The following is a 17,121-nucleotide window of genomic DNA, read 5'->3' as shown; positions in this document are numbered from 1 at the left end:
GAAGACTGCATGATGATGACTTGAAAGAAAATAGGCTCTAGGAACCCAGAATTGCTGGCTACTTTTAGAGCTTTACATTTTGTGCTTACCTGGAGCTGCCATACACTGCTGTACAGTCATTCTGCTTAGGAAAGTTAGAAATGATGGAATTAAATGATTCAGCCCTTTAAAAATAAGTAAATAAATGTGGATTCTAACCCAGACCTAATGGTTCCTTTGTGAGCTTATTTACCCAGTCCTGGCTTCTGAAAGCCAGGTCTTAATTGGGTTTTGGTTAATAACTTGCCTAATATAAAAATGAATTTTAGAACATATTTTAAAATATTCTGTGAAATAACTTGGCTTACCACTTGCATCAAAAAGCCATTTTTGAAGCTGAAGCTTAGCTGATTTCATAGATTGTTGCAGTTGTTGTTTAGTCAAAAAAAAATATATGTATAGGTTCAGTGTAATATTTCAGCTCTGTAGACAAACGAGACTAGCGTTTGTCGTTTTTGTTTTGTCGTTTTTGTTTTGTCGTTTTTGTTTTGTCGTTTTTGTTTTGTCGTTTTTGTTTTGTCGTTTTTGTTTTGTCGTTTTTGTTTTGTCGTTTAAGTATATTGCCAACTTCATCCTGCAGCAAAGCTACATGGTTGCTGACCAACTTGTGTGCATGCTTTGGATGCCATCAAGCATGAGAAGTCCATTCCTCTGGGTCTGTAGACAAGTCATCTAGTGGCTGGTCAGGACGGTTCATTAAGCCCCAACTCTGAAACCATGTAGAGGATTCATCTTGTTCTTTTGCTATCAATCTCACTAGTGTCTGTGCTCACAAGGCTCGCAGGACTCGAAGAGTTGGTCTCTGCTGAAGTCTTTGCTGTGCACCGGAGTGAGGCTGTTGGTGCCTCCACTTCTTATCTGTGTTCTCCAGTTCTCTGTTTCTAGATTCATATTTTTTTCTGACATTTTTAAAGATAGCCTTAAAGTATTATCTCAATGTTACAAGCGTAAACCTACAAAAATGGCAGGGTATGTAAATGCTGTGAACTGTATTCGTGTCCAGGATAGTCAGACAATGTTCTTTCTGCAAGGTTTATCTTGTTTTCGTTCTGACTGTTTAAGCAACTAGCCAAAGTTGCCAGAAAAGAAAGGAAAGCCACCTCTTCCTCTTTTTATTTTTTTTCCTTTTTTCCCCTGTTTTGATTACAGAGAAATACAGGTGAGAAAACAGCAAATACACTCTTAATTCCAAAGGATGTTAGGGGTTTATTTTGTGCAAAAATCTGAGGAAATTTTTGGATTAAAACACTTGCCTGACTTCAGGTATGTAATCCTTTTATTAAAAACAGTATAAGGTTTCTTGTCAGATGATATGCAGGTTTTCTTCAGAAACTCTTAAGTGTCTTGGTGGGGAAGTGAAAGTTTCTAGAGATACTTTTTTGTGTCATGTCAACAGCTGCGTTTGTTTTTTAATTTATTTTTTGTAAATTGTTATAAAAGCTCTGAGATAAAGTCAAGATACTTAAATACAACCAAGGCGTCCTGAGAGAGCTCTTCAGAATAGCTCCATAAAACAAAATCCTGTCAGCTTTGTTGCATCAGTGAAGCAACTTTTGAAATTCCAGTAAACTGAATGCATGTAGACTCTCAGTAGTGTGTTGCATAGCAGGCTATAAGTTTCAGATGTCTTTCATACCATTGTTTTAATTTCAAACTATGAACAGGTTTTTATGCACAAATCTAATATTAGTACGTATATCCTAGAGACAGAGAGGGTGGATGGACAAGCATGTCTGAATTCGTCCAGGAAAAATGAAGGCATGTGTTTTTTTTCCATGCAGAAGCTTATCTTTCAAAAATCCTCGTAAAGATGAGCCAAATGAATGCAATAAATGTTCTAATGTTTCATGTCTGGCATTTTGTCCAAAGAAAAATGTTGAGCAATCAAGATAGTTCCTCTGATCCCTGGGCTGCACCGTGTCCAACTACAAGTGCAGCAACTGCAGGGCGCAGCACTGAGGGAGAGAGCTCTGCCCCAAATCAGCCTTGATCAGGTAGCTTCCAATCCACATCGCAGTCTTTTAAGGAAAAAGATAGCAGCATCTCCATTTTTGCCAGTTACTGACTGATACAAGTGCTTTTGGCAGAAGTCAACAGAACTGTGTATTTATGAAGTGCTCAGCTGAGGGTAGAGAGAAGAAAATACTGGGGGGATTGAAAGCAGAAATGGATAGCGACATTGGGCTTCCTGGGCCGGGCCGAGGTTTTGTTGCTGTGGTTGGTTGCAATCAGAGGTGCACAAGCCTTGCTGTTCCCAGCTGCCTTTGAACTACCCCAACAGTGGTATTTCTGTGGTGTCCAAAAACGTCTGTTCAGCAAGATCCAGCTAGTCTTAACAGTATTTTTAAGGTAGATTTTGGAAATATCTGTAGTGCATTTAAATATAGTGCTCATATAACCCTTTGGAGAATTAAGACCTGTCATTAAAGTACGTGTAACTAAATATTATTTTTGTTAAATGAAAAAGTCTTTAAAAGGGTATTTTCCTCTATCATGCTATGTTTTACGAGCTCCTTATAACATTAGTAAGGTTAATGTTAATTTTTGTAGGGCAGGTTTAATTAGCTCCTACACTCCCCATTTACTTTGATGGAAGAGTGATTTTTTTTTCCTTTAATGTTTGCATGTAGTATAGATCTGTAAATCACAGAAATTTGGGGTTTGATATCTGTCCTGTTTCTCAAAAAAACAAAGAAAATAATTATTTTATCATTGCGCTGTCATCTTCTATATATAGGACTATATGCTATACATCTAGTCCAATCTACGCGTTCCAAATCAGCCATCTTTATCTACAGTTATCATTGCTGTTATTGATAGAGTCACGTTCTGTTGCCTTTTAGTAAAATCAGTTGTATAGGTATGGCAGTGTTCCACGAGTTGGGCAACAGGCAACGAGTGCAAGCATCTCTGGCAATGCAGGGCATGGGACTGCTGAGAGCTCCACGCTTGCATCGCTGTAACGCGCCTGGTACCTGAGCTTCTACAGCAGCGTGGCCTTTGCTGGTGCCGGTGTCTGGGCTGGCATGTAGAAAGGGAGACGGCAAGCATTTTGTCTGGGGGTCTTTGTCTAGAGAAGCAGTGAGTAACTGAATAGGGTTGTTGGATTTAGGGGAGCAACCACATTTTGAAATGCTTTGGTTGACCAGGGCTGCAGTGAGACTAGGCTCAATGGTTTAGACTGACAAAACACATCATGCCTATATGCATCATACCTAAGTGAGCTTAACCTGTTTGTTTTTCATAAAGCTTTAGTTCTCGACTCTTAATGTTGTCTAAGTGGTATATAAAATTTTAAGTGACTTGAATTATAATGTCTCAAATTTTAAAAACTCTATTGACTATTCAGTAGATTCAGGGTGTGTTTGAGTGCACTTTTGTATCCAGTGGCTGTCAACAAATTTATGTGATAAAATCTGAGACTACAAATGTGAGATGAACTGTAAGTCAGAAATGTCCTACTGAGCAGGCCTATTTTTGCCTGAAGCGTTTTCCTATCTAGTGAAGCGGATGAAGTGAAAAGTGTTGTGGTGGAGAGAGCTTCCTGCTGTAGCTTCTGGTAGCCAACTGCCTTAGATGCTTATGCAGCTGTTTCTCTTTGGAGCCTTTCCAAGGAAATAGTCATTGCTGATCCAGAAAATGTGTTGTTTCATTAAATTTCATGGCTATCTCATGTTGCATCCCATTTAGCTCTATCATGAATAAACACTTGCTCAAATCCATGTAGCATGTAATCCTGGGGAGTCAGTCAAAGTAATCCTCAATACATCCCTGGCATCTTTGATGTTGCACGAAGGCTGAGGCCATGTGAGGTCCCAGACCTGCTCTCGGCAGCAGTGAACGCACCTGAGACCCCACTGGGGACGGGCAGAGCCTCCGTTCACTGCGTGGGGGCCGTGACTGCTGGGGGCACCTGTGGCACCAGCCAGTGGCTTCAAGGTGTGTGGGGAAAGGCCCCCCTTGGTGCCCGTTTCTAGCAGCAAGGTCTTTCCCTAGGGGTTTTGCTTTCCAAATGGTGATTTGGGTAAATATTACAGATAAGTTAAAAGAAGTTAAATAATTTAGGTGGAAGATTTTCACTAGTTTCTTGCTAGCATGTGCGTACATTTCTACTGAAGAGTGGAAGTGGTGCTTCTGACTGGTGTGTCTTGGAACAAAAGGACTCTCTGTGTCTATCAAGCTGCAGTTGAACTCAGGCCCAAATTAATCTCTTCTTTTTCACCTCTGACTAGCTGGAAGGTAGAAATGAGAAAATTCTGAGTTCCTGGTGTGACTGTAACTTCCATCTTCTTCTCAGGAATACGTTCAGGAAGGGTGGGAGAGGGGTTATAATGAAGCACTGGTTTATTTTCCAGAACTAATTTAGTGTTTGGGTACCTCAGGCAGGAGAGGAATGAGGGATTTGGAGTTGGATAATATGAATGTAATGGAGTTGGATAATATGAATGTAATGGAGTTGGATAATATGAATGTAATGGAGTTGGATAATATGAATGTAATGGAGTTGGATAATATGAATGTAATGGAGTTGGATAATATGAATGTAATGGAGTTGGATAATATGAATGTAATGGAGTTGGATAATATGAATGTAATGTATTGAGCTACACTGGGTTCTGTCTGTTCTTAACTGTGCAAAGAGATGCTGTTTGGTTGTGTTCCCCCACCCACATACTGCTACCAACTGGTAGATTGCTTGACTGTGAACTATGTAGATTGATGTGGGGGAGATTTTTGTGACTGGATAGCTCACTCTGAAGTGTTGGTGTAGTTTTTGTTTTTGAACATAACGTTACTATTCTTGCTCTCTCCCTCCTTTCTCTCAAAATCTGTTGTTTCTTTAAGCTCGCTTTACTGCGTGAAAACCGATGGAGGGAGGCATTCTGCAAATTCTCAGCTGTTGAGCTGCATATGGTTTTTCCAGAATGGGATATAGGTGCCTGGATTCTCAGGCTGAGGATTTAGTAGTGGGGGACGGGAGGGGATGCAAGAGGCCCCTACTCCTCATCCTTCCTCTTTCCTTTTCCTCCCCTCCCATTTCGTAAGTCATTATTTTGTACGTAATATATGGGAGATCATACTAAAAACCTGTGCCTGGCACACAAGTCATTCTGCCTTTGAAGAGGTAACTCATGCTGTCATTAGGCTCAGCACTACATGCTCTTACACAGTGTTGAAACATTTGTTGGAGGCTTTTCAGGTACTGTCATCCTAAAACACACTGAGAGAGAGCAAGCAGCATCCCTAATTGTCAGACTGACCTTCTTTGAGGAGAATCAAACTTGAGACTTAGCACATCTTGTATGTGTTCATATTATATGGGAAACTTTCTGATACCTTTTAATTGAGCCTGGAAAACAATCCATGCTTTATGCTTTACAGAAAAATGCAGTACTTTTTAACAGTACTATAGAAACTCAGCAGCTTACGTAGTCAAGTTTTATAAAATAAACATGTGCTTGCTAGTGTTTCATTATTAAATACAAGAATTTCTATGGCTTACTTAAAATTTATAATGTTAAACTGAAATAGGCCTAAGTTTGTCACCAGGCAGCTGTTACTGGTCTGTAAATTTGTATTAGAGCTCTTCAGTGGGAATTTTGTAACCAATATTCTAGAAATGCTCTAGTAGAAATTTAACTCGTAAGTAAATGGGCATGCTGGTTTGATAATTCATATCATAATTGTATAATGTTCATTGTTGCATTTGTCGTATCAGTAATCCGTATAATTCATACCCAGGATATTTGTAAGAAGTGTAGGTGAGTTTAGCTCGCATTAAATTGTCATGAAAAGCGATTGTGTTGATGGTTGCCTTCAGGAGTTAGTGCTTATGGGTAGTCTGCTCCATGCAGACAGCTACCGTGTGCCTGGACTAGACAGCTGGTGCAGGGAATCCAATACACGTAACTCTACCTGCTCCTTGTGCGGACAAGGTGCTGGGGTGACTGAACGGGGGGAGCCGCTGATGCAGTGCGCGCAGGGTGTGTGTGGTGCCCACCTTTCCTCCCTTGGGCTGGGAACCCCTGGGCACGGTGCTGGGCTGTGGCAAGGCTAGGGTCTTTGTCACGGCTGGCTCCCTTTCTCAGTGCGTGCATTTCATCTTCAAGAGGCTGTGTTCAATATTTTAAACATTTATCAGATCTTTGAGAGAAATATGTGCAAAGAATACATTATTTTCATACAGGATAAAGGAGGAAACTAGGCATTTTTAAATCAGTACTTTAATCTGTTACATAATGAGTAACCATGTTGTTTTCTCCCTTCTCATTTATTCTTTCTGTACCTTCACCTGCTCTTGTCTTCTAATGTAAGCCCTGTTCTTGGGGAAGATATTAAATTTAATGAAGCTTCTCATTTGACAGGGAGTATTTCCATACATTTGCAAGCAGAAAATCACACTTTTCTCACTGAAACTTCATAGTATATAGGTCTTCTGCCACTACTGTTACCTTGTACTACATGACATACTCTCAGTAGTAAAACAGTATTTAACATCCAATGCGATACTGATTTTTCAGGCAGGTCACAGAAGTCTGGTTGTGATCTCATTCTGGGAAAAGATGCCCTGTAATCTATACAAGTCTTTCTCTCTTTGTTTCCAGTATGAACACAAATTATACAAAAGCTCCTCATCAGTTCCCTTCAGCCACTGTTACTTTGATTAATTTGCAGAAGACAGTTTGAAAAGTCAAGTTAACCTTTACCTTTTTTGGAGGTGATCTGGCACCATTAAAAGACAGCTGACCTGCAAATGGTGATAGGAATGTCAAGAAACTGTTGGCATTTGTTTCAGTGTGTTCGTTAGATGTCAGGATTGATCATTTCAGACTTGCTTACGTGATGTCACTTGTCAGGAAGGATATTGCTCTGTGTTAAATTGCAAGAATTTAATTTCAGAAGCAGCCCCTGATGAACTGAAGACTGGGGAAACAGGAGCTGAAAATACAAAGCTATTCTAGGCTGATTACAAGACAGGACAGAGAAACTGTGACTTAATTTGCAAGTGGAGAGCTGGAGAGGAAGGGCAGGGACTGGCTGGTGGTATGGCCCCTCTCCCTATGCAATAAAGGTAGGTGCATGAGCACAGTAGGCATTACCTTTGCAACAGTTTTCTTCTGGCTTTGACCCCAAAAGCTTCAAGAAAAATCACAAAGTGCCAAATGTAAGCTCTACATCAGCAGGAAGCATCCCTAATAAAGAACAAATACTTCTGAGATACATAAAGATGTTTATGGTAGGTAACCATGGATGTGATGACAAATACACAACCATTTTTCACAGTGTTTCTAGGCAATTAGGAAGGTACTTTGTCAATGATGATAGGAGGAGGGGAGAGGGCAGAATCCTCCTTAAATTTTAACATACCATGATGTAGATTACCAGGAGGAACGAGCAATACTTTCTGTGTGGGTTTTATTACTTGGCAAGGTCCACTATGACTAAATCTCAAAAGACTGCTTTAAAGAAAATAAGTTACATTTATTTATATGTAATACACTTCATTGGCCAAAAAAAAGGAAAAAAAAAAAAAGCCCTTATCAAACCATGTATGGTCTTTATTTTTAAAATGTTTCCAAGTGCTTGCTAAACATTGCTGGAAATTTGTGTAGCTGTGAAGGCAGTCGCTTGTCAGAACACGAAGTTCCCATGTTAATCACAACAAGTATGTTCAGAAGGAGCTTACCCAGGCTCCACCAGCAATCCTCTTCTTCAGTCAGGGTAACATCTGCACTCTATTTTCCTCCTTTATATAATTGCATCTGTTGATGTTTCCTTACTACTTAGCATGCAGTGAGAAGTCTTCTGGAATTATGAATCAAATACACTCTTTTAAGAGGAAGAAAGCCAAGGACATGGCTAATGCGACAACCTAGCTTTGACTTATTAAATAACTAGTTAACAAGACACTTGCTTAAAGCACAACAAAAGCACCTTGCAGAACCTTTTCTTTTATCAGGAACTTGAGTTCTTTACATTATTGAATTAAAAAACATTTTTAATTCAAGGCTTTTACAATTTGGTTGGACAAAAGTCAGTACCAGATAATTTTTAAGATATTAAACTTGAAAACAAATGAACAAACCAAGATAAATAAATGATCCCATTTTATGAAAGAAATGTAATGGGAACCAGACTTGTATCTAATGAGCCTCCAGGTACAGTCTGTGCTTGCTTGGAAACTGTAATCGTCTAGCTTTGTGTGCTGGGTGCACAGGAGCATGTCTGGGCTCTGAGATAACGGCCTCGGATTTGCAACGCAGCATGGCTCAGCCTGGTAGCCAGAGCTCACCCCTCAGCTTGTGCCCACCTCGTCTCTCCCTGGCCCAAGCCTGTTACTGGAACGGGTGTAGGTTTTGTGTAGCCTGTGTGCTTTATGGGGAGTGGGGTGGGGTAGGGGTAGGGGGAGCGGGTGTTGTCCATCTTCTAAGACTGTTTCCACTAAATTTTTAGTGATCAGTCAGGAAAATGTAAACATTAGATATGTTTGGATTTAAATTGGTTACTTTCTGGAAATCCTTTGCTTATTAATCAGTGAAAAGTTACAGTTCTCAGCTAAAACTTAAGTGAGAATTCTCTGTAGTAGTTTAAGTTGCTCTTCTGAGGATGCCCAAACTTAGACTTAAACTCCTGAAACAAACATGATCTTCCTGAAGGTAAGGATCCACTGTGTGAAATGGAGTAAGGCATGCTGAGTTCTTCGCTTCTGGTGAAGTCTGCTGACTTCTCTTGACATGCCCTGCCTTACAGCAGTGGCTGAACTAAGCTCTTACATTCAGGATGCTCCCTCGCTCTAAGGAGAGAGTAACTAATGACATAAAACTGCTAGCTTATCTAGCAACTCCAGCAATTGTGCACCAATTCCCTCTTTAAAAAAAATAATAAAATAAAGCCTGCACCAAGATCACTTATTTCCATTCCCTTTTATGTAGGTGTAATCCTGTTTACTGCAAGCACTTTTGAAATGCTAAATCTGAGTTAGAAATGTACAAGCAGATGCTAAAAGGTGTTTGGCTTTCTGTAGTGTCATTTGTTATATCTTTTTGTTGGATGATCTCGTGTCTGCATGAAGAACAGTTTATCCTCTTTCATAAACTGTCTGCACATCTCGTGAACAAATTTGGATGTTTGATTTAAATAGTTGACTTGAAGACACTCTTGGTAGCATAAGTCCGACTGAATACCAAGTCATACGAATAAGATAAGTTAGAAGTTATTTGGAAATCAGTACTAAACTTTGTGTAAAACTCCCTCTTTTCTTTGGTAGTGTTTAATTATTGGAGGTGGCCCATGTGGCTTGCGGACTGCCATAGAACTTGCCTTCCTTGGAGCCAAAGTCGTCGTTGTGGAGAAGCGGGACACTTTTTCAAGAAACAATGTGTTGCATCTCTGGCCATTTACAATCCATGACCTCCGGGGACTGGGAGCAAAGAAATTTTATGGGAAATTCTGTGCAGGATCTATTGATCACATCAGTAAGTATTTGAGGGCATGGACCCCGTTCAGATAAGAGGAGCACAGAGATCAGATTAATGGAAACTTTCATGACTTGGCAGAAAGCTCATCTGCCTTAAACATGTATGCACATTGAGAAAAGAGGAGGAAAAAAAAAAAGGAGACTTTTTTTCTTAAAAACAAGTCTCATTAAAGTAAAAAAAGTCTCAAGCAAAATGGCAGTTGGACAAATGACAATCTTATGGAGCAGCTTGTTAGACTGGAATTGCTAAACAGTAGGTTTTTATTACCACTGTATGAAGAATCTTGATATTCATTCTGGTATGTTAAAGATAGATGCACCCCTTAATCTAATGAGGAAAGAAGTGTGATAGTTTACAGGGAAATATTTTTATGTGCTGTAAAAATTTTCAATCTTAAAATGGTCAGTGTATTGGGTATGCAGATCCTTTAAATATCCTTAAGAAGGCAAGCTCTAAACAAAAAAAGCTTATGAAAATCACAGAAGTGAGTTTTATTACCTATGAGACTGTGTTGGAAGAGGAAACTGAGACAGAAGAGAACATCCTGTGGCAATCGCTATACTTGAATTCATCACAATATAGGAAATAATGCTATATACTTTTCTTAACAATGAGTATCAACTTGATGAGCTGTGCTTGCTTATATATTAAATACATCTTTGCTTCTCACTGTTTGCAGGTATTCGACAACTTCAACTTATCCTCTTCAAAGTTGCACTTATTTTAGGAGTTGAAATTCATGTGAATCTAGAATTTGTGAAAGTCCTGGAACCTCCTGAAGATCAAGAAAATCAAAGTATTGTGATAATAATGTGATTCTGTACACAGAACTTCTTTTTATGTCAGGTCTCATGTGAAATCACTCAAGATAGTTGAATTCTGCATAAAGAAATGGGAATCTTTTGCCCTTCTTATTTAGCGAAGTTTGCTACATGCAATTGTAGGCATGATAAGTATCATTGTGACAGTGCTCTGATAATTCTTAAAATACGATCCAACTTGAAAAGTTGAGGTTTTGCACTACGCTTTCTGGCAGGTGTTTGAGGCTTTGTAGGGAGTCTGGTCTGGTTTTGTGGTATCTTCTTGCAAAAACAATTCTTGATTGATAATATAGTTATTGAAAATGGATTAAGCTCTCAGGGTCTCATTTTGCTTTCACATTCAATATAGTCCCACTGCAGCACAGAGTCTTATCAGCCATCTTATGCAGATTTTTTTTATGAAATAAAGAAAAATCTCTCTCAATTAGAATTTAGGGAGTAGTAGCAACAGATTTATTAATTACTTCATTAAAATACTATGCTATTTATCTGTAAATGTTCATGTAGCAATGGTAGAACAAACAAAATGTTATAAGTCGTTAAAGCATATTATATAGCTTTTTTTAAATAGGGCAATACAAACATTTTCAGACAATGTTTTGTGTTAATACAAAGATTAAATTTAGCTGCATTAGTATGTTTCTGTTAATTTGCATTTAGAAGACAGAATTAAAATTATTAAGAATAGGATGCTCTTTTTCTTCTTTTAAAGCCCAGTTCTTAGTGTTATTATACATGTTTACAGTCCTAATAGGGTCATTGTGGGGGACATTCTGTGAGAATTAAGTGTTTTATGTATAGTCTGGTAATATCAGTTTTAAAGGAAGTTTAGTGCATTAGGTGATCCAAATAAAGGCCTCTTTTTTGTTGTCAGCTTACGAGCTTGACGCCTTGCTTAATACAGCATGAACATAGCTTTGACTGCAGCAGAACTTCCCTGCACTGATCTGAGGCAGAACACGAGTCCGTTTGAATAGAAATGGACCATTTATCCTGATGCCCATTCTTCAAACTCTGAAAACACTTCTCTACTGTATTCCTGAAGAATGAATAAATATTATTCTTTATGTTTTTAGAGATAGGTTGGAGGGCTGAATTTCTCCCTGTGGATCACCCTTTGTCAGAGTATGAATTTGATGTTGTTATTGGTGCAGATGGCCGCAGGAACACATTAGAGGGTATGTGAATGTGTGCTTTTAGCCATACTAATTTTTTCTTGTAGGGTACATTGGAAGACCTGAAAGTCAGACGAGAACGAAAAGTAACAGGCTGCCTTTCAATACACCAATATCTGTGAAAACTAGTTTTTAATGTGCTACCTTCTACTTATCTTCAGAATAATCACCTAAATATCATTACTGATCCTCAAAACCATCTGTATCTGTATTGCCTTGAAAATATATCATGATGCCATTGCCTTGCTTCAATGTTAAGTAATTACATGATGATTTAACTTGAAGGGGGCTGACAAAATGCATTATCTTTACTATTGTGCCATACATTTCCACTACATGTTCTATCTAAAGACCAAAAGGTGACAGCTTTAATGAAGGCATCACAGGTATTAGTCTTGTGTAAAGATGATTTAACCTCAGAAGCAGCTACTTTGGAAACAATTTGCAAAGATAATAAATTACTGTAAGGGGAAAAAAAACCACAAAACCATGTCCTTCATGAGCTTGAGCCATTGCTGAGAATTTGGACCGCCTGAGCTGTCTTTGTTAGTGAGACACTGGTTAAGCTGCTCTTGTATCACATGAACAAACTTGTTTATCTAATTATATACCTTCCTTGTAGCTTTAATTATATCCACGTTAGTTTCAGGTCACTAAATATACCATTTCCCTTTTTTGTTAGTTTCATAGTTTGTCTGTTTATTTTTATGTCTGCCAAACACAATGTACTATTTGGTGCACTAAAGATTGTTTACATACAGAAGCCAGTATTTTCATGTTAAATTTATCCCAATGAAATAACGAAAACTTACCAAAAAGCACAAAGAAAAAATTTTATAGGTGATTGATTTCTTATTAGAAAATGTGCATATTCTCTGAAAAGCCATCTGCAATTGGCTAAAAATACTCTTAAGGACCCCCTGTTCTACTTCACAATTTACTTAAGGATAAGGAGAATACACAGAACGAAAAACTGAATGTGAAATTGCAAGATTACTGCTTAGCAGGCATTTTTGGGAAGGGAAGCTAACTAGGATGGAGTGAGAATGCACGTAATTTCACATTGAACTGCTCGCATTAGAAATAAAAGTTAAAGCACTGAATACTTTTCAACCCTCAATCTTTGAAAAGCCACATTAGTTAGTAGCATGTACAGCTAAGCACTGTTACAGAGGTTTCTATTTTTTCAGATTTTTCTCTGCTGCTTTTAACTACTGGTTTCTTGCATGTTTTTTCATACAATGTTTACCACCTATCCAACAAAAAAATCCACTTGTTATTTAGCATGTAAAAATGTTCCCCCCCATTAAATTTACTTCACTATTTCCAGTTTGTTTGGTTTTTTAGTCATCATTTGTACTTAACTTCTTATGTTCAACTTCTTCCCATAGTTCACCTCCCAACCTCAATGGTTGTTTTTTGTTTGTTTGTTTTTTCAACAAGACTATGTTGAATACGGTACAGCTCTACTTTTGCAGCTGGGGTTGGGGAGAAAATTCTTGCATTCAAGAGAATTTTGGAGGAAAAACAAAATGTGCTGATTGTATGTTGTTTGATTAAGTGTTGGAGTAGACTGAGTTGCCTTCAACTGATGCTGCCTCGAAGTCTGATGTGAAGTTTCCAGTGTTTTTAGTTATTTTCTTTTCTTACCAGGTTTTAGGAGAAAGGAGTTTCGTGGAAAGCTGGCTATAGCTATCACTGCCAATTTTATAAACAGAAATACAACTGCAGAAGCCAAGGTAGAAGAAATTAGTGGTGTTGCTTTCATCTTCAATCAGAAGTTCTTCCAGGACCTTAAAGAGGAAACGGGTGGGTGGATCCTCATTTTTTTGACAAATAAATATAAGAGACAGTAGAGGAAGTCTTTATCTGCAGGCCCACCCTCCCATTCCTATTAGCATTAATTTGGATATATTTTATTTAAAAGCAAATAATAAAATGCTAATGATGTCAGAATGCTGCCAAGGGAGGTGTCTGTTTATGGTACAGTAGCATTTTTTTTAGCTTGGGTATTGCCACATCATAGCTTGTTATAATTTTTAAATTCTTCTCAACTGTAAAAATGTCAGCGATGTCCAACTTTAGAAGAGCGTTTTCAGTGACCACAGTTTTCCCTTAAGACTTAGTTTGTTTTGTTTATATCTGTTCACATACTGAACAGCTTTAAACCCTGTGAAAAGGGCTTTGCCCTTCTGGGAGGAGTTTGTTCTTGCTTTTTGATGTGTAAGTCTGATAAACTGGAAAGAACTAGATGGGAGTCTGCCATAGATACTTAAAATATAAACTGTGAAATATAGCTGTATGAAAAGGGGTTTCAGAACAGATGTACCTACTGGCAGTACAAGCAACTCCATTCTTGATTTACAACTGATCTGTTAGTTTTGTTGTTATAACTGACACTCAAACTCCTAGTTAGAGCCAATGCCAAAGCTCTAGCAACCTACAAAGCATGTTGTTTCCTTTACTCTCCTTTTCTACCTCAGAAGATTAGTAAGGTTGCAGTTAACTATTTCTTAGTAGGATGCCAAATATCTTTAAATTATGTGGGGATAAACTCCTGGGTGTTAAGACCAATATCCTTGGGAAAATGAATGTATCCCAAGAAGGAATTTGTGGGCATCAGTCACGTTGTTAGTAAATGTCACAGAAAATGCATTGTACTTCATAACAAATGTGTTATCTTTCAGGAATTGACCTAGAGAATATTGTTTACTACAAAGATAGCACTCATTATTTTGTGATGACAGCAAAAAAACAGAGTCTTCTGGACAAAGGAGTGATTATTAAGGTATGTAAAAATACTGGGTAAAACCTCACTTTAGTTACTTGGCACAGACTAAGTGTGAACATCTGCATAAATGTTGCCACATGTTGTAGAAGGTGTTTATAGACTTACTAGGCCACTTAATTAAAGCTCAGATCACTTAGATCTTACTCCGTTGAGTGACATTTTTTTTTCCCCTCAGGCAGCACAAAGTTTCTGTAGAGAACTGAAAATGATACTTCCTAAATTTGTCAGTTCTGAAACTGACCGAAATGGGATCTTGGAAATGCATGGTGTGGTCATCACACCAGAAAATAAAAAACTCATTTATTTAAAGGTTAACCTAGCACAGCTGTGTCCAGTGTTCATGAGGCAAACAAGGAAGTGTTAAGATCCACACAAGGCTAAAATGCCAATTCTCCAAAGTTGATGAAACATCATAGAGTCCATAAATACAATGTTCTGAACTTTCAAAAGTACTTGGGAATTTCTGAGGCCTTTTGAAAAGCATTTTTTTCCTTTTATTTTTTTTCCCTTCTCTAAGATGGGGAGGTTGTTTTCTGTTGTTTCTAGAAAGTGTTTTGGCACTGTTTAAATTTCTCTTCCAGGAAATGCAGTAGTAGTCAATTTTTCTTGCAAAGTAAGATGTTGCCAAAACAGTCAAGTATAATTTCCCAGAGGAAGTGTTTGTAGGGAGCTATCAAAAGGTTTCTTTCTGATGGGACCACTTAACTCGGTGCCACAATTTTCAGTATTTTTGGAGGATGCCAGCTTCCAGGATAGAGCAGCCAGGCTGGGAGAGGTGAAGGACGGCCACCCCAGAGGTGATGGGAGAGCAGTAGGTGGCCTCTGGGGTTGAAGGGCTGGTGCCTGTAGGTAGGCATAGCCTCATGAGAGCTGTGAGAAGTTTGGGGAGGAAGGGCTGTGGCCTTGCAAGTTGTTTCCCTGAGCCACTCATGTCTGAGTGAAGAAAACAATCTGCCTAAAGACAGCTGGGCTAACAGCAGTTCTGTGGCATCATCCCTGCGATTAGGGTCTCATCCACAATTAAGCTGTAAATAGAAACTGCCTTATTAATAATTGTTGGCTTTAAGTAGAATGACCTGTAAAGGCAGGGTCCTTTACCACACTGTCTGGAAAAAAAACAAAACAAAAACCAACAGCCCCAAACAGAAGAGCAGAAAAACTTCCATAGTCCATGTTAAAATGTGGTGTTACTGAAATATTAAGTCAAGCCTTCAGGCTGAGACCAACATGTTATTACATCAGTATGTAGGTATTTCTGCTCCCATGTGGTTTCATATGTGGGGTGCACACACACAGGAAGAAGCACTGTGGTGATGGTGATAACATCTTTTGATAGCACAGAAGTTATGAAAATAACCCGTAGTCGAGGAGCTGGGAGGTTCTATCGTCTTTTATTGTAAATAAAGGTGCTTTTCAGTATTGGCATAGAGAGTTCCTGTTTGGGGTAGTACAATAACCTGTGTTTGTGTACTAACTTCTCAGAGATGATAACAAATTTCCCTTGGTTCTCTATACCAGGAGATGTACAGTTGCCACTCTGATGCTATGAGACTTCAATGCTGCAATTCAGAGAGGATAGTTGGAGTATCTAATTCAGCATGCCTCTGTTTTGCAGGACTATATTGATACTGAATTGCTCCTCTGTGGAGACAACGTGAACCAGAGCAATTTGCTGTCCTATGCCCGCGAAGCTGCTGACTTTGCAACCAACTACCAGCTGCCATCCTTGGATTTTGCAATTAATCACTATGGGCAACCAGACGTAGCAATGTTTGATTTTACCTCTATGTACGCATCTGAGAATGCTGCACTGGTGAGAGAGAGGCACAGACATCAGCTCCTGGTGGCACTTGTTGGAGATAGTTTACTTGAGGTATATTTAGGGGTATCTTCCAAATAGTGTTTTTTCTTTGTTTTTAAAATCTAGGCATTCTTTCTTTCTTGCAAAATAAACTTTATTTTCTCTTACATGTTCTGAAACAATGGTACCTTCTTTGGAATAGGATTTTTTCTCTTCTCTTTGCCGTAGTTCATGTCATAACTAATGCTTGGCTGGCAGTCTCTGGCTGAGATTTTTTTGCTTTATCCAAGTTTTATTTCTGTCTGAAAACTATGAGCTGTGTGTCCTCAGCTTGGGTGCATGGTGTAACTCTCCTGACTTCAATCAGAGGGAAAAACTTAATCCAAATTTTACTGCAGTCTTTTTGCCTCAATACGTTCTCTTTCTGAAGTGAAAAGTGTATGTTACAGCTAATGTATATATATTTCTTTTACTCACGGTGACATCCTGAAGTGTTTGAAAAGATCAGTTAAAATCAACATTAGGAGATGAAAAGAAAAGCATTCTCCCTTCCTTCCCCCCCCCTTTTTTTTAGCTTAACTGATTTTTGATTATTCAGTCTTTTTTTTCCCCAGCCTTTACCTTATGAAGTTAAGAAACTTGTTTTTAAATATAGCATATTTTTAAAGTATTTTCTTAAATAAGACACGAAGGAGAGAAACCTCTAAAAACTAAAAGAGTTGGTTAGATTTTATTTTAACTCTTTCTGGCCTGCTTTTCTAAGACAGTATGAAACCCTAGGCTCCAAATTCACATGGCAAGTTACTTTTGCAATAAGACGTCAAGAAATACAAGGAACTAAAATGTAAATGCTTCTTACAGCCCTTCTGGCCAATGGGTACTGGCTGTGCAAGAGGCTTCTTAGCTGCTTTTGATACTGTATGGATGGTGCGGAGCTGGGCTCAAGGAAAACCCCCATTAGAAATCCTTGCTGAACGGTGAGTACTGCCTTTGTCTTCTCTGTTGCTTTCAAAGC

At 38.6% G+C, this 17,121-nt stretch overlaps 1 protein-coding gene across 17 annotated transcripts in view; it reads left to right on the top strand.

The window, feature by feature from the left end:
* MICAL2 (microtubule associated monooxygenase, calponin and LIM domain containing 2) overlaps positions 1-17,121 on the top strand; it is a 162,583-nt gene that overhangs the window by 70,057 nt on the left and 75,405 nt on the right. For 16 of the 17 annotated variants that reach the window (XM_083839911.1, XM_083839914.1, XM_083839902.1 and 13 more), the window contains 7 exons: positions 9,308-9,515; positions 10,198-10,314; positions 11,416-11,517; positions 13,168-13,323; positions 14,202-14,302; positions 15,921-16,178; positions 16,968-17,083. In XM_083839911.1, coding sequence (XP_083696037.1) covers positions 9,308-9,515; positions 10,198-10,314; positions 11,416-11,517; positions 13,168-13,323; positions 14,202-14,302; positions 15,921-16,178; positions 16,968-17,083 — 1,058 coding nt within the window. The remainder of the gene's footprint in view (positions 1-9,307; positions 9,516-10,197; positions 10,315-11,415; positions 11,518-13,167; positions 13,324-14,201; positions 14,303-15,920; positions 16,179-16,967; positions 17,084-17,121) is intronic. The other variant, XM_083839915.1, reaches the window with a different exon arrangement.

The sequence above is a fragment of the Anser anser genome, assembly GCF_964211835.1.
Source record: "Anser anser genome assembly, chromosome: 5".
Taxonomy (NCBI): domain Eukaryota; kingdom Metazoa; phylum Chordata; class Aves; order Anseriformes; family Anatidae; genus Anser; species Anser anser.
Note: the sequence above shows the minus strand (reverse complement) of the source record. Positions and strands in the feature narration are given on the sequence as shown.